Source organism: Manis pentadactyla, chromosome 4 (genome assembly GCF_030020395.1).
Source record: "Manis pentadactyla isolate mManPen7 chromosome 4, mManPen7.hap1, whole genome shotgun sequence".
Classification (NCBI taxonomy): domain Eukaryota; kingdom Metazoa; phylum Chordata; class Mammalia; order Pholidota; family Manidae; genus Manis; species Manis pentadactyla.
The window spans coordinates 40,137,437-40,156,307 of NC_080022.1; the positions used below are offsets into that span (position 1 = coordinate 40,137,437).

The following is an 18,871-nucleotide window of genomic DNA, read 5'->3' on the forward strand; positions in this document are numbered from 1 at the left end:
TATGGTTGAGATTTGCACTTTCCTAATGACTAGTGGTATTGAGCTTATTTTTCTGTGTTTGTGGGCCTTTTGTATATCTTCTCTGGAAAAATGTCAAGTCCTTTGCCCATTTCTAAGTTATGCTGTTTGGCTTTATATTGTTGAGTTGTGGGAATCCTTTATATTAAAGATGTATTAACTGGCTATTAAATGCTTATATATGATTTGCAAATATTTTCTTGTATTCTGTGGGCTGTCTTTTCACTCTTTTGATAGTATCCTTTGATGTACAAAAGTTTAAAAATTTTATGAAGTCCAGCTTACCAACATTTTCTTTTCTTGTCTGCACTTTTGGTGTGATATTTAAGAAAACATTGCCAAATCCAAGGTCATGAATATTTTCCTGTTTTATTTTAAGAGTTTTACAGTTTTAGCTCTTAAATTTAGGTCTTTAACCTACTGAGTTAATTTTTGTATATGGTGTTAGGTAAGGGTTCAACCTCACTCTTTTGTGTCTGGGTATACAGTTTTCCCAGCACCATTTGATGAACAGACTATTCCTTCTCTCTTGAATGGTGTTGGTGTCTCTGTTGAAAACCAGTTGACTATACATATGAGGGTACCTTTTCTTTGGGGGGGTACTTTTGAGCTCTCTTCTATTCTATTGGTCTATGTCTATCCTTATGTTAGATACCACACTATTCTGATACTGTAGGTTTATATTAAGTTTTGAAATCGAGAAGTGTGAATCCTCCAACTTTGCTCTTCTTTTTCAAGATTGTTTGGCTATTTGGGGTTCCTTGAAATAGCATATTAATTTCAGATTTTTTTTCTAATTCTGCAAAACACACTTCTAGTTTTTTTTATTCCATCTGTAGATTGCTTTGAATGGTGCTATCATCTAAATATTATTAAGTCTTCCCATCCCATGAAAGGGGAGGTATTTCCATTTACTTAGGTCTTCTTAATTTCTTTCAACAATATTTTGTAGTTTTCAAAAAGTGTACAAGGCTTAGGTCTTTTGGCTAAATTTATTTCTAAGTACTTTATTAATCCTGATACTACTGTAAATGGAATTGTTTTCTAAATTTCCTTTTCAGATTTTTCATTGCTAGTGTATAGAAATACAGCTAATTTTTAATTTTATATCCTGCAACTTTGCCAAATTTATTAGCTCTAATAGTTTTTTTTTGTGTGTGTAAACTTTAGGGTTTTCTACATATAAAATCATGTCATCTCTGAAAAGAGATACTTTTACTTCTTCCTTTCCAATTTGATTGCCTCTTATTTGTTTTTCTTGCCTAACTTCTCTGTATAGAACTTACACTACTATGGTGAATAGCAGTGGTGAAAGTAGGCATCTTTAATTTCTGATGATAGGGAAAATCTTACCAGTGTTTCACCATTGAGTACAATTGTTAGCTGTGGGTTTCTCATTCATGGCCTTTATTATGTTGAAAAGATTCCCTTCTATTCTGTTCTCATTTTATTGCATGTTTTTATCATGAAAGGGTGTTGGATTTTTGTCAAATACTTTTTTTTATCAATTGAGTCTCATTAGTATCAGATTTACAGATTGTTGGGTTATAGTATGAATAAATAATATTTGCAAGCATATATATATCCATTTCATTCTGTCTTAATTTGTGTTTCCTATATTTCACTAGTAAAGAAAATGATTTTAATCCTTTAACACTGAGCATATGATACTGCACATGGATAAATTATCAATTTGGGAAGTTTCTAAGGTTATAATTTTTAGATAATAAAAATAAGCCAAAATATTTAATTAATACTAATAGTTTATTATCAGTTAGGCAGTAATTTGATATTATTTGCAATATTTCACCAAAGCTATTGTATCCAGTTTGATGACTCCTAGTTTCAGCTTTAGGGTAGCTTTCATATCCCATTTCTTTTATTTCTAATAACTTAGACAATTTCAATTAGAGATTATTCTGAGTAGATGCAAATGTTTGCTGCCTCTTTCAGTTAAATCAGAATATTTGGATCAAACAAGGACTCAAATTATGGAGTGATTTCTCATAAAAGGTTACTTTAAGCTCTGTTAGGCTTGAGTCAAAGAGTTTATCACACTCAAAAGATAAAAAGTTAACCATTCAATCTTGGGAGATTATGGTAAGTAGATTCTTAATTCATTCTTTTGCTGCTCTTGCTCTAAAAAGTATTACTTTATGTTCTGTTAAAGCCTTATTTAGAGATTTGAAATATTCTCTACTATATATACTCAATTTCTTTCACTGAAGAATGAAGAAAATCATCAAGACTTTGAAAAGAACTGAACTCTTGATGATTAAAGCCATGTGCACCACTGTGCATTTTTTCTTAAGAAATCTTGATATTTTATTCTCAAAGTTAAAAATTCTGATATTTTAGCCTAAAAAATAGGTTTATGATACTCAACAATATTTTGCTGAGATCTAAAATTTGAACAAGGCCTTTGCTTTATGTAGTTACATTTGTTCAGTGTCAAAAAATTTTTATCGCCATGCCTCATTACAAAAACTTATACTCACACCTTCCCCTTGGATCAGAGAATCTTGAACTTCAGTGTCCAGCAGAACCAAATGGAGGGCTTGTTAAAACACAGATGCTGGGGGCCACACAGATCTGATTCAGCAGATCTGGAGTGGGGCCTGAGAAACTGCATTTCTAACAAGTTTCCAGGTGATACTTACTCTAAACCACTGACTTAGATAACCTATACTTGTCTGAGAAGGAATATCTTACACTCCTTTCCATTATTTTAAATAGTCTCTAGTACAAGAAAGATACTTACTTTAAGTTACTTAAGATATTAGTAATTTTCATTCTTATCGTCAATACTGTATCAAAATGTGAGGGACATATTATTAATTCCCAGCTATTCACTTTAGTAAAGCACTGTGTGGATTGACAGTAAGGTGCAATCTTTTTCACTGAATAGCCAGGATCTTCTTTACTGAATATACAGTTAGGTTTTTTATTTTAAAGAAACAGTTTTATTAAGGTATAATTCACATTATCATATAATTCACACATTTAAGGTATACAATTCAGTGTTTCTTGTTATATTCATAGACATGTGCAACTATCACTATAGTCAGCTTTACCCTGATACCAAAACCAAAGACTATAAGAAAATAAAATTACAGGACACTAACCCTGAGGAAAAAAAATACTCAGCAAAATATTAACAAACTGAACTTAGCAATACTTTAAAAGGATCATACACCATCATCAGGTGGAACTTATTTGAGGGGTATAAGAAAGCTTCAACATCTGCAAATCAACGTAATACACCAAGTTAAAAAAAAGGATAAAAATCATGTGATCATTTCAATAGATGCAGAAAAAGCATTTGATAAAATTTAACATCCAGTTAAGATAAAAACTCTCAACAGACTGGTTATTGAGAGGACATACTTCAATATAATAATGGCTATATATTACAAGCCCACAGTTAATATCATACTCAACAGTGAAAAGCTGAAAGCTTTTCCTATAAGATCAGGAACAAGACAAGAATGCCCACCCTCACCGTTTTTATTCAAGATAGTGTTAGAAGTCCTAGCCAGAACAATTAGGCAAGGAAAAGAAATAAAAGGCATCCAAATTGGAAAGGAAGAAGTAAAACAATTACTATTTGCAGATTACATATTATGTATAGAAAACTCTTAAGAAATGGCTAGAACTAATCAATGGATTCCGTAAATTTATAGGATGCAGAATCAATTTACAGAAATCTGTTGTGTTTCTATACACTAATTACAAACTATCAGAAAGAGAAATTAATAAATCACACAAATACATCAAAAATAAAAAAATAACTAAGAATTTAACCAAGCTCATGAAAGATCTGTACACAGAAAACTATAATACACTGATAAACCATCTCAATAGATGCTGAGAAAGCACTTGACAAAATTCAACATCCATTCATGATAAAAACTCTGAATAAAATGGGTATAGTGGGTACATACCTCAATATAATAAGGGCCATAAACTACAAATCACAGCCAACATCATACTGAATAGCAAAAAGCTAAAAGCTTTTCCTCTAAGATCAGGAACAAGGTAAGGATGTCTACCCTCACCACTTTTATTTAACATAGTACTTGAGGTCCTAGCCATGGCTATCAGACAACACAAAGAAGTAAAAGGCATTCAAATTGGTAAAGAAAAATTAAATTGTCACTGTTTGTAGATAGCATGATATTATACCTAGAAAATGCTGAAAACTCCGCCAAAAAACTATTAGAGCTAATAACTGAATTCAGCAAAGTTGCAGGATACAAAATAACACACAGAAATCTGTTGCATTCCTATATATTAACAATGAGCTAGAAGAAAGAGAAATCAGGAAACAACTCCATTTACAATTACATCAAAAAGAATAAAATACCTAGGAATAAACCTAACCAAGGAGGTGAAAGAGCTGTACTCTGAAAAATATAAGACACTCAGGAGAGAAATTAAAGAAGACACAAATACATAGAAATCTATCTCATGGGTGGGACTCATGGATAATTCACGGATAGGAAAAAATGTCAAAATGGCTATCCTTCCTAAAGCAATTTACAAATTCAATGCAATCCCTATCAAAATACCAATGGCATTTTTCAATGAACTAGAACTGATAGTTCTAAAATTCATATGGAATAAAAAAAGACCCTGAATAGCCAAAGCAGTCCTGAGAAAGAAGAACAAACCTGTGGGGGATTACACTCCCTGACTTCAAGCTCTACTACAAAGCTACAGTAATCAAAACAGTATGGTACTGGAACAAGAACATATCCATAGATCAAAGGAACAGAATAGAGAGTCCAGATATAACCCCCCCCCACATATATATAGTCAATTAATATATGATAAAGGATCCATGAATATACAATGGGGAAAAGATAGCCTCTTCAATAACTGGTGTTGGGAAAATGGGACAACTACATGTAAGAGAATAAAACTGGATTATTGTCTGACTCCACACACAAAAGTAAATGGATTAAACACCTGAATGTAAGTCATGAAGCCATAAAATTCTTAGAAGAAAACAGGCAAAAATGTCTTGAACATAAATATGAACAATTTTTTCCTGGACACATCTCCTGAGGAAAGGGAAACAAAATAAAAAGTGAACAGGTGGGACTACACGAAACTAAAAAGCTTCTATACAGCAAAGGGCACCATCAGCAGAAGAAAAAGGCAACCTAGAGTATGGGGCAATATATTTGTAAACGACTCATTTGACAAAGGGTTAACAACCAAAATATATAAAGAACTCTTATACCTCCACACTCAAAAAACAGATAACCTAATTAAAAAATGAGCAGAGGGCCTGAAACAGACATTTCTTCAAACAAGAAATACAAATGACCAGCAGGCACATGAAAAGATGCTCCACATCACTAATCATCAGGGAAATGCAAATCAAAAACACAATGAGATAACACCTCATACCAATTAGAATGGCCACTATCTAAAAGTCAAGAAATAACAAATGTTGGCGAGGATGCAGAGAAATGGGGACCCTCTTACTCTGTTGGTGGCAATGTAAACTGGTGCAACTGCTGTGGAAAGCAGTATGTAGTTTCCTTAAAAAAACAAAAATAGAAATACCACTTGACCCAGGAATCTCACTTCAAGGAATTTACTAGAGGAAACAAAAATCCCTGATTCAAAAAGATATATGCACTCCCATGATTATTGCCTCATTATTTACAATAGCCAAGATATGGAAGCAAACTGTGTCCATCAACAGATGAATAGATAAAGAAGATGTGATACATACACACAATGGAATTTTGTTCAGCTATAAAAAGAAAAGAAATCCTACCATTTACAACATGGATGGACCTAGAGGGTATTATGCTCAGTTAAGTAAGTCAGGCAGAGAAACAAAAATTTTATATGATTTCAGTAATTTCTGGAATATAAAAACAAAGCAAAACAGAATGAACAAAACAGCAGTAGACTCGTAGACACTGAGAAGTGACTAGTTATTACCAAGGGGGAGGGCTTGGGATATGTGAGTAGGGGGAGTGTGGGTGATAAATATACAATTTTTCCCAATATACAATGGGGAAATTCCCCAATATACAATGGGGGAAAGATAGCCTCTTCTTTTGTAATTTGCAACTACAATATAAGCTGGTCACAGGGAAAGAAGCACAGTATGGAGAACACAGTCAGTGATTCTGTAATATATTTTTACATTGATAGATAGAAACCACACTAGAGGGAGCGAGGATTTAATAATATGGGTAACAGTTGAATCACTGTTGTACATTTGAAATCAATGTAAGATTGTATATCAATAATACTTCAATAAAAAAATGTTGTTTCCTGTAGTGAAAATTATTAACCGCAGGGTTACAAGAAAATTCTCCCTGGATCATGAAACATTCCAATAGTATAGAAAAGCAAAAAAAAGAGAGACACTAACGAGGATGACAAAAATAAATGGACTGAAGACCTAATGTTGCTAATATCCATACAAGCCAAAGGAATCTACAAATTCAATTCAATCACTATCACAATTCCAATTACATATTTCACAGAAACAGAATAAAAGTCCTAAAATTTGTATGGGACCCCAAAAGTGTGCTCGTCCACTGGTTCAGGCAGTGGAGATAGGCATAGCAGCCAGGAAGAAGGAAAGAGCTCTTTATTCTCCTCCAGGCACCAATACCACTCCCTGTGACCCCCGACATTGCTTCAGGGACTGAGCAGCTCCAGAGAGTAGAGCTTCTGGACACTAGAGGGCGCCATATACAAATATGAAACACCAAAGGAACCTGGTTCAAAGTAAAATTAATATAACTTCTGAGAAAGATGACATGGACCTCACAACTCTTCATCAAAGGGAGTTCAAAATAAAAATCATTAAGATGCTCATGGAAGTACGAAAAGATATTCAAGAACTCAGGAATGAATTCCAGGCAGAGATCCAATGGTTGAAGAGCACAATGGAGGGTATTAAAAGCAGATTAGATATGGTGGAGATGAAAAATGAAATAGAAACTATAGAAGAGGAATACAAAGAAGTTGAGGCACAGAGAGAAAAAAGGATCTCTAAGAATGAAAGAATATTGAGAGAACTGTGTGACCAATCCAAATGGAACAATATTCACATTATAGGGGTACCAGAAGAAGAAGACAGAGAAAAAGGGATAGAAAGTGCCTTTGAGGCAGTAATTGCTGACAACTTCCCCAGTCTGGGGAAGGAGATACTCTCTCAGGCCATGGAGATCCACAGATCTCACAACACAAGGGACCAAGGAGGACAACACCAAGGCATGTAGCAATTAAAATGGCAAAGATCAAGGATAAGCACAGACTACTAAAAGCAGCCAGAGAGAAATAAGATCACATACAAAGGAAAGTCCATCAGGCTATCATCAGACTTCTCAGCAGAAACCTTACAGGACAGAAGGGAGTGGAATGATGTATTTAATGCAATGAAGCACAAGGGCCTCGAACCAAGAATACTGTACCTGGAAAGATTATCATTTAAATTTGAAGGAGGGATTAAACAATTTCCAGATAAGCAAATGCTGACAGAATTTACCTCCCACAAACCATCTCTACAGTCTATTTAGAGGGACTGTTATAGATGGAAGTGTTCCTAAGGTTTAACAGCTGCACCACAGGTAATAAAACCACAGTAAAGAAAGTAGAACAGCTAATTACTAAGCAAATGCAAAATTAAATTAACTATCCCCAAAGTCAATCAAGGGATAGACAAAGAGTACAGAATATGATACCTAATATATAAAGGATGGAGGAGGAAGAATAAAGAGGAGAAAAAGAAAAGAACCTTTAGATTGTGTTTGTAATAGCATATTAAGTGAGTCAAGCTAGACTCTTAGGTAGTAAGGAAGTTAACCTTGCAGCTTTGGTAACCATGAATCTAAAGTCTGCAGTGGCAATAAGTACATACCTATCGATAATCACCCTAAATGTAAATGGACTGAATGCATCAATCAAAAGACATAGAGTCACTGAATGGATAAAAAAACAAGACCTGTCTATATGCTGACTACAAGAGACTCACCTTAAACCCAAAGACATACACAGACTAAAAGTGAAAGGATGGAAAAAGATATTTCATGCAACTAATAGAGAGGAAAAAGCAGGAGTTACAGTACTTGTATCAGACAAAATAGACTTCAAAACAAAGAAAGTCACAAGAGACAAAGAAGGACATTACATAATGATAAAGGGGTCAATCTAACAAGAAGATATAACCATTATAAATATCTATGTTCCCAACACAGGTGCACCTACATATGTGAAACAGATACTAACTGAATTAAAAGGGAAAATAGAATGCAATGCATTCATTCTAGGAGACTTCAGCACTCCACTCAGTACAAAGCACAGATCAACCAGACAGAAAATAAGGACACAGAGGCACCGAACAACACATTAGAACAGATGGACCTAACAGACATCTACAGAACTCTACTCCCAAAAGCAGCAGAATACACATTCTACTCACATGCACATGGAATATTTTCAATAATAGATCATATACTAGGTCATTAAAAGCCTCAGAAAATTCAAAAAGATTGAAATTGTACCAACCACTTTCTCAGGCCACAAATGTATGAAACTAGAAATAAATTACATAAATAAAATGAAAAATCCCACAAACACATGGAGGCTTCACAATATGCTCCTAAATAACCAACGGATCAATGACTAAATAAAAACAGAGATCAACCAGTATATGGAGACAAATGACAACAATAATTCAACACTGCAAAATCTGTGGGACACAGCCAAGGCCATGCTAAGAGGAAAGTATATTGCAGTACAGGCCTACCTCAGGAAAGAAGAACAATCCCACATAAGCAGTCTAAATTCACAATTAATGAAACTAGAAAAAGAAGAACAAATGAGGCCCAAAGACACTAGAAGGGTGGGCATAATAAAGACTAGAACATAAATAAACAAAATCGAGAGGAATAAAACAATAGAAAGAATCAATGAAAGCAAGAGCTGGTTCTTCGAGAAAATAAACAAAATAGATAAACTCCTAGCCAGACTTATCAAGAAAAAAAGAGAGTCTACATATATAAACAGAATCAGAAATAAGAAAGGAAAAATCACTATGGAAACCACAGAAATACAAATAATTATTAGAGAATACTATGAAAAATTATATGCTAACAAACTGGATAACCTAGAAGAAATGGACAATTTCTAGAAAAATACAACCTTCCAAGGCTGACCAAGGAAGAAACAGAAAACCTGAACAGACCAATTACCAGCAATGAAATTGAACTGGTATTCAAAAACCTACCTAAGAACAAAACCCCTGAAGCAGATGGCCTCACCGCTGAATTTTATCAAACATTTAGTGCAGACAAAGTTTTCCAAAGAGTAGAAGAGGGGGAAGACTTCCAAACTCATTCTATAAGACAATCATCACTCTAATATCAAAACCAGGCAAAGACAGCACAAAAAAAGAAAATTACAGACCAATATCCCTGATGAACATAGTCACAAAAATACTCAACAAAATATTAGCAAACTGAATTCAAAAATACATCAAAAAGATCATCCATCATGATCAAGTACGATTTATTCCAGGGATGCAAGGATGGTACAACATTGGAAAATCCATCAATATCATCCACCACATCAACAAAAAGAAGGACAAAACCACATGATCGTCTCCATAGATGCTGAAAAAGCACTTGACAAAATTCAACATCCATTCATGATAAAAACTCTCAACAAAATAGGTATAGAGGGCAAGTACCTCAACATAATAAAGGCCATATGTGACAAACCCACAGCCAACATTATACTTAATAGAGGGAAGCTGAAAGCTTTTCCTTTAAGATCAGGAACAAGACAAGGATGCCCACTTTCCCCACTTTTGTTCAACATAGTACTGAAGGTCCTAGTCATGGCAATCAGACAACACAAAGAAATAAAAAGGTATCCAGATTGGCAAGGAAGAACTTAAACTGTCCCTGTTTGCAGATGACATGATATTGTACATAAAAAACCCTAAAGAATCCACTCCAAAACTACTAGATCTAATATCTGAATTCAGCAAAGTTGCAGGATACAAAATGTGGCATTCCTATACACTAAAGAAGAACTAGCAGAGAGAGAAATCAGGAAAACAATTCCATTCACAATTGCATCAAAAAGAATCAAATGCCTAGGAATAAACCTAACTAAGGAAGTGAAAGACATATACCCTGAAAACTACAAGACTCTCACGAGAGAAATTAAGGAAGATATGAATAAATGGGAACACATTCCATGCTCATGGATAGGAAGAATTAATGTTGTCAAAATGGCCATCTTGCCTAAAGCAATCTATAGATTCAATGCAATACCTATCAAAATACCAACAGCATTCTTCAACAAACTAGAGAAATCGTTTTAAAACTCATGTGGAACCACAAAAGACCTCAAATAGCCAAAGCAATTCTGAGAAGGAAGAATAAAGCTGAGGGAATGTGCTCCCCAACTTCAAGCTCTACTACAAAGCCACAGTAATCAAGACAATTTGGTATTGGCACAAGAACAGACCCATAGACCAGTGGAATAGACTAGAGAGCCCTGATATAAACCCAACCATATATGGTCAATTAATATATGATAAAGGAGCGATGGACATACAATGGGGAAATAGCCTCTTCAACAGCTGGTGTTGGCAAAACTGGACAGCTACATGCAAGAGAATGAAACTGGATTATTGTTTAATCCCATACACAAAAGTAAACTTGAAACGGACTAAAGACTTGAATGTAAGTCATGAAACCATAAAACTCTCAGAAGACAACATAGGCAAAAATCTCCTGAATATAAGCATGAGCAACTTTTTCCTGAACGCATCTCCTCGAGCAAGGGAAACAAAAGCAAAAACGAACTCATGGGACTACATAAAACTAAAAAGTTTCTGTATGGCAAAGGACACTATCAACAGAACAAAAAGGCATCCTACAGTATGGGAAAATATTTTGTAAATGACATATCTGACAAGGGGTTAACATCCAAACTATATAAAGAACTTACATGCCTCAACACCCAAAAAGCAAATAACCCAATTAGAAAATGGGCATAGGATATGAAGAGACAGTTCTCCAAAGAAGAAATTCAGATGGCCAACAGATATACGAAAAGATGCTCCACATCACTACTTATCAGGGAAATGCAAATTAAAACCACAATGAGATATCACCTCATACCAGTAAGTATAGCCAGCATCGAAAAGACTAAGAACAGCAAATGCTAGCGAGGATGTGGAAATAGGGGAACCCTCCTACACTGCTGGTTGGAATGTAAGCTAGTTCAACCACTGTGGAAAGCAATATGGAGGTTCCTCAAAAAACTGAAAATAGAAATACCATTTGATCCAGGAATCCCACTCCTTGGAATTTACCCAAAGAATACAACTTCTCAGATTCAAAAAGACATATGCACTCCTATGTTTATCGCAGCACTTTTTACAATAGCCAAGATATGGAAGCAATCTAAGTGTGCATCAGTAGATGAATGGATAAATAAGATGTGGTACATATACACAATGGAATACTATTCAGCCATAAGAAAGAAACAAATCCTACCATTTGCAACAACATGGATGGAACTGGAGGACATTATGCTCAGTGAAATAAGCCAGGCAGAGAAAGACAAGTGCCAAATAATTTCCCTCCTTTGTAGAGTATAACAATGAAGCAAAACTGAATGAACAAAATAGCAACCGACTCGGAGACTCCAAGAATGAAATAGTCGTTACCAAAGGGGAGGGGTGTGGGAGGGTGGGTGGGGAGGGAGAGAGAAGGGAATTGAGGGGTATTATGTTTAGTACACATGGTGTGGGGGATCACGGGGAGAACAGTGTAGCACAGAGAAGGCACATAGTGGATCTGTGGCATCCTGCTGCACTGATGGACAGTGACTGCAATGGGGTATGGGTGGGGACTTGATAACATGGGTAAATGTAGTAACCACGTTGTTTTTTCATGTGAAACCTTCAAAAGGGTGTATATCAGTAATACCTTAATAAAAAAAAAGAAAGAAAATAGCATGGAGACTCCCAAAAAACATAAACAGTACTACAATATGACCCAGCAACTTCACTTCTGGGTATTTATCTGAAGGGAACAAAAACATTAATGTGGAAAGATATATGCACCCCTATCTTCACTGCAGCATTATTTACAATAGCCCAGACATGGGAACGAACTGTCCACTAATGAATTAATGGATAAAGAAAATGTGGTGTGTGTATATATACATAATTGAATATTATTCAGCCATAATAAGGAACTCTTGCTGTTTCCAACACCATGGATAGACTTGAGGGCATCGTGCTAAGTGGGATAAGTCAGACGGAGAAAGACAAATACCATATGATCTCTCTCACATGTGAGCCTACAAAAAATTTTAGCTCATAGGTACAGGGAACAAATTGGTGGTTTTCAAAGCTGGGGTTAAGAAAGTGAGGGGATGAAATGAGTAAAGGTGGTCCAAAAGGTACAAACTTCCAGCTATAAGATAAGCTTTGGGAATGTAATATACAGTATAAAAGTACTGTAGTATATATTTGAAAGAAGGTGAAAGAGTAGATTTTAAAGTTCTCATCAAGGAAAAAGAATTGCACCTATGTGTGGCAATGGATGTTAACTTGACTTACTGTGATGATTATTTTCCAATATATACAAATATCAAATTATTATGTTGTTACCTGAAACTAATATAACGTTACATGTCAATCATATCTCCAGAAAAAAAAGGACCCATTTACCAAGCAGAAAGCAGCTATAGAAAGGTGTTTATGGTATACTCAGCTATCCACTTAGTGTCCTAATCATTAACAACTAATTCAGCCCTTTCTCCTCAAAGTTAGATCTAATATTCTCCTCTGGGTATTAGATTTTCTATGAATTTTTCACTTTCAATGGAATTCTGATGTTTACAAATATTAATTTTTTTTGTATCTCACACATAAGTTTATATACAATTATTTATACACTTGTTTATATACACTCTATTAGGGAAAACTCCTAATAGAATGACTGAACAATGAGTATTCTTGCTAGCTTCAGGAAGCAGTCCATACAAAATTTTTAAAAAGATTAACAGTAAAAAAATCCTTTTAATGTTTAGTATGTTTTATGAGGTTTGCTTTAATTTGCACAAAGATAATATTTTTATTCTCTATCTTGTGATAGCTTGGTCCTGTTTGAAAGAAAATGTGAACAGAAGTCAGAATCTTTATCTTATTTATTTAGTTCTGGAAAGAGAATGGTATGGCAATGGTGAGATTTTTTAAACAGAATAAAGGAAAAGGATAAAAGTACTTAAAACAATAAGATAAAGATAAAGTTCAGGGAAGAAGTTACACATTCCATGGAGCAAACCACAAAGCCAACAATTTCTTCTGGCAACACAAAAAGGTCCCATGAGCCAATGAGCATACCGTCCTTTTGCTGTGACAGTTTTTAAGTTTCAAATAAGAACCCTTTGAAATAAGCCTAGAATGCCCCATTGCCTACGTTCCATTAGTGTATTCTAGAATTACCAAAGAAATAAGAATGCTGTAATTACCCTTGAAATCTGTTCTGATCTACAGTATCTGGACTGTGACAATTACTGAGCTACTGCTTAGATACAAGTTAATCAGAGAGGTTAGGTTAGAAAGGAGTAATCCTTGTACTTATGATGGAGGATTCTAAATCAATTAGTGTTGAATGGGTGAACAATCAAATGAATGAAACAGTAAATAGACCAGGAACTAAAAATCATAAACTCCTAATAATCAGAAGTGTCTAGATTACACATGGCTAAAAAAAGTGCGTATGAAAAAAATTTGAATCCATTTATGTTAGAAAGCACCTATTGTTTGGAACCAGGCTATAAGCAAAAACAGATTCTAAAATGTAGCTACTGTCATATAGTGAAATTTTCCTCCTCATCCCTTCTTTGCCAATAGGCCCTCACTGGAGCAAAGCGCCTGTCTATCCCCAGGGCCTAGCTCAGTGCTATATATTTGACAGATGCTCAGTAAACATTAAGAAAACCAAACTAATACCATTAATGAAATGTTTATAGAATAAAGCTATTGGTAGTAATGTTAAAACAGAGGCTCATACAGTGTATACTTCCTGGTTAGAGACAGAACTATTAGTGATATAAAGGTTAATCCATTCTGGGACACAGGTGAATGATTCACAGTATGAATACGGTTTGGGCTTGGTTTTATTTAATAAAAGCTTTATACAGCATAGGCATCTCTGTACACTAATGCAATGGAATCATTTTAGTAAAGGATGTAACTGAACCAAATTTCTCCTTAAATAAATTCAGGCCTTGGAAGGTATCCTCTAAACCTGTTCACAAATTTGAGTTTAACTGCAAGCTTAAATAAAGTCCTATTTGAAATTTTTTTAAAATTCATAATTACAAGGCACAGTGTTTCTTGTCACATGCTCAGCAGATACCAAATCATTATGATCTAGGTAGTCGGAAGAAGTTTTTAAACTTAGAAAAGCTTTTCTTAGGAACTCTGCTTATGACCTGAATCATAAGTTTATGAAGACACTCTAAAAACAAAGAGAAATCCTTACTTACCTCTTGCAGTTAAATTTCAATTATATGGAACCCTGGATTTTTCCTGTAACCCTTATATTAAATTTTGTGCTCAGTATTAAAGGAATTAAAGTCAATTTCTTTACCAATAAATTATGAGGAACACAAATTAAGATGAAAGAATGAACAGGGAATATGCATGCAAATATTGTGCATTCATATTATTATACAGCATAATCTGTAAATCTAGTACTAATGAGACTCAAGATTTAAATGGCTGAAGAATGTGCTTAGTGAATTATTGTCAATCAATGCCTCTATTCCAGGATAAACATAATCTTGAATGGCAACACACCTATTATTACAAATTCCTAACTAAGTATAGTACTTCATTATTTCAAAATGTCACTGTCAATTTATAGAGTAACAGATAAACATCTTTTCACCATGTACCTACCTGATTACCTTGCCTTTAGAGTAAATGCAACACTATTAAGAAAAATTACAAACTTGTCATTTTTATAGCAATAAAAGAAATCTAACGAACATTAAAACTCTTAACTATTGCACCCCAAATTCTCATATTTGTTAACGTGGATCCATTAGGGTTTTTTTAAATTGAAGTATCACTGATATACAATCTTACATTGGTTTCAAGTATACAATACAGCGGTTCAACAGTTAACCATATTATTAAATCCTCACCCCCACTAGTACAGTTACTGTCTGTCAATATATGAAGATGTTACAGAATCAATGGCTGTATTCTCCATGCTATACTACCATCCCCATGACCAAATTATACTATGATTGAGAATTTTTGTGCCCCTTTATCTCCCTCATCCTCTCTACCCACCCACCCCAACCCCACCCCTATGGTAACCACTAGTCACTTCTCAGGGTCTATTGGTCTACTGCTATTTTGTTTATTTTGCTTTGTGTTGTTTTGTTTTTATATTACACAAATAAGTGAAATCATATGGTATTTGTCTTTCTCTGCCTGGCTTATTTCACTAGCACAATACCCTCTTGGTCTATTCATGTTGTTGCAAATGGCAGGATTTCTTTTTTTATGGCTGAATAATATTCCATTGTGTTTATGTACCACATCTTCTTTATTGATACATTAGGTTTTATACCATCATAATCAAGTATAACTTTTTTAAGTAACATTATTCACGTAAATTCTTCTAAGTATTCATTTATTCAATCACTTAACAAACATTTATTGATTGCCTTTTTTATCCTAGATACACTGTTAAGGAATAGAGTTATAAAGATGAATACCACAAGACCCTTGCTTTTAACACAGTCAGTATAACACAAAACAGAGACAAGAAAGATAAAACACAATATTACAGGGTTACATTAAAATTATCTATATGTTTGCCATTTGCAGCAGCAAAAAGGTATTTATTGAATATATTCACTATACTGGAAACTTCACCACTGATGAGAAATCAAAATCTCTCCTATTTGTTCTATGGAAATCTTTTTTTTAATGAAATGCAAAGGGAAAAATTTTTTAAAGATTATTTCATAAACATCTGTGAACTTAACATCTCAAGTTAACAAGTTTTAATATCTGCTTCATATTTCATCTTACAGCTATTGTCCAAGTCCAGAAATTTCCTGATAAAAATATTTGAGATTATTATAGGTCCTACTAGTTATATAACCTTGGGTAAGTTAATTTAACCTATCTGATCCTCAGTTTTCTCATCTGAACAATGGAGATAATAGTACCAATCTGTGCTAGATTATCTTCCATTTGCCCTTTGGTATCCACATTCCACCTAGCCTTTTGCCCTGGGAGATTTTCTTGCCTTTTAGTTTCTAGTTGGGTTGCCAATAGGAGGTACTAGCACATCAGTATGGAAGGAAAGTGAAACTATCCCCTGGTTTCCTCCCTACCAAGTTACCATGGGCTGGCCATACCCCTCACAGAAGCAGTCTTCCATATACCACTCTCTTCTAGGTCTTCAGGCCTAGGGGTGGTAATGGCTCCCTTTAGCCCTGGTACTGTACTACCCAATGTTAACTTCCATAAAACTACCCATATCTTTATAAACAGTTCCTTTATTAAACTTCTCAAATAACCCAGTTTGAAAGTGCCATCTGTTTCCTACCAGAACTCTGACTCAAATACAACCTCATGGGGTTGTTTGAGAGCACATGAGATGATAAATGTAAAGTGCTTAGCATGGTGCCTAGCATATTACAAATATTCAGTAAGCGTTATCAGTAAGTTGTTGTCAGTATTGCTGTTACTATTTTATTTGTGGTTCCATGCTGATGTCATCTATACTATCTGAATATGTCTGGGAGGCTGAGAAACTCAGAATTATGGGATGATCTACTAATTCATAGAGTGCTTCAAAAATATGTTCAAATGTTAAGTGAGTTTATTGCTAATCAGTCTCAATATTTAAAAAGAGTAAGAGGACCTTCAAAGTGAGTTAAAAACCCATGTAGTAGAAAAGATTTCCTAGACTGTAGCTTCCTCTAGAAACATACTTTGGAATTTACTTCCTGCAAACTGACCTCCCACCACCACTTCAAATCTAACAACATATAAATGTCCATAAAGTTAAACAAATTGTTGGGTCCTAGAGTCATGAAAAGAATGGACTGAAAGGTAAACTCGCATAAAAGTCCTTGGTTAATCTGGAAATGCATCTTCATCATCCTTATTTGTCAATCATGACACAGGCAAGCATCACCATTTCACAAATTATCTCATCAAAATTCTATAAAAGGTCTACTTAACCTTTCACCTTACCTCGTCCTTTATATCTTCCTGTTGTTGGGCTGTAAAGATCTCCATTGCAGCCATAAGTCTCATCATTAACTCATCCACTGTTGTGTTACCTACACATGGAGATTGCCAAACATCACATTATTAAAGTTATTTTAAAATGGAGAGCCATTTTAGAATTATCAGTAAGGAATAGCTACAGTCTAAAAAGAAATTACAGACAAGTATGCTAATGTCTAGTTAAAATACTTTCATGTTTTCATTGAAAAGTTTCGTATGTTCAGTAAGGAGGAGTAAAGCAGTATACAGGCAGCTGAAACTTCAGAATATTTAGATTTCAGGGAAGTCTCTTAATAAGGATTTTTAGCAATACAAAGCATGTACAAGTCATGAGGATCAAAAGTTTTTTCAAGATATAAAAATGTATCTACTTAATAACACTAACAACTACCATTTATTTATATACAGTGATTATGCTAAGCACTTTATATATATTATCTCATTTAATCTGTACAATTCTATGAATGCGTCATTTTCATTTTGATTCTAAAGAGAAGGAAAATGAGGCTTAGAGAGCACAAGTAACCTGTCCAAGGTTAAGCTGGTTAAGTGGTGGGCCAGGATTTGAAACCATGAGTCTGACTCAGAACACCTGTTCTCTTTGCCAATTCATTACACGGTTTACTTAGCATTATCTCCTATCACTGAAAATTCTTCGGTGAAACAAACAGTAATTGAATTTCTGAAAACAAATTGATTTTTTTTTTTTGCTCAATTGATATTTTTCTCTTCCAGCTGCTTTCAAATTACTATAGTCTTTATGAACAGGCTATTTAAATGTTTTACTTTCCTTATCACCATATTATTCCTTAAGTCCCTAATAAGCATATAGCACATATATGTCATTTCTTGAAGGCATTAAGTCCTGTTATTTGCTTTGGATCCATCTATAGGAGAGAAATTCATGAGGATACACAAAGATATAGGAATGCTTCTCTTCTTTCAAAACTATAGGCAAAACAGTATATCTTTTGCCAGGGACTGAGAAGGGGTCCTTTTGTCCCACTAGTGAAATGGCCACCAACAGAACAAATATCAATCATCTTTGCTGGTGTTCTTCCAGAGTACAGCATGGTCCTTTTTTCAATTTTCCTTATGATCATTGGCAGCATGGAAAGTAATGATCTAATAGGGTCACATCAGCACTACTCTCTTAATAAATGAGCTGGAGAACAAATATTATCTTGGTGTGGTATCATGGTACTGAGAAAGCAGATGTGGTTTTATAGTCGTAGTTCTAACCCTAGTTCTGCTACTTACAAACTATATGATATTGTACCTAGAAATCACTGAGCACATGACAGAAGGGCTTAATATTCATTTAGTAAACAAATGAGTAAGTGAGTGAGTGACTGTATCTCTCTAAGGATAAGTTTTCTTATCAGCAAAATGAAGATAATGCTACCTCTGTAGGTTTCTTATAGGGATTAGAGATGAAGTAACTGGTAGATAGTATACGCACAATCACTGGTGGTTATGAATAGATACAAGCGGCAAAAAGTTTGAGTCCCT

At 34.5% G+C, this 18,871-nt stretch overlaps 1 protein-coding gene across 2 annotated transcripts in view; it reads right to left on the bottom strand.

The window, feature by feature from the left end:
* Positions 1-18,871, bottom strand: part of FAF1 (Fas associated factor 1) — a 559,668-nt gene that overhangs the window by 83,834 nt on the left and 456,963 nt on the right. For both annotated transcript variants that reach the window (XM_057500197.1, XM_036892803.2), the window contains exon 15: positions 17,324-17,412. In XM_057500197.1, the coding sequence (XP_057356180.1) occupies positions 17,324-17,412 (89 nt within the window). The remainder of the gene's footprint in view (positions 1-17,323; positions 17,413-18,871) is intronic.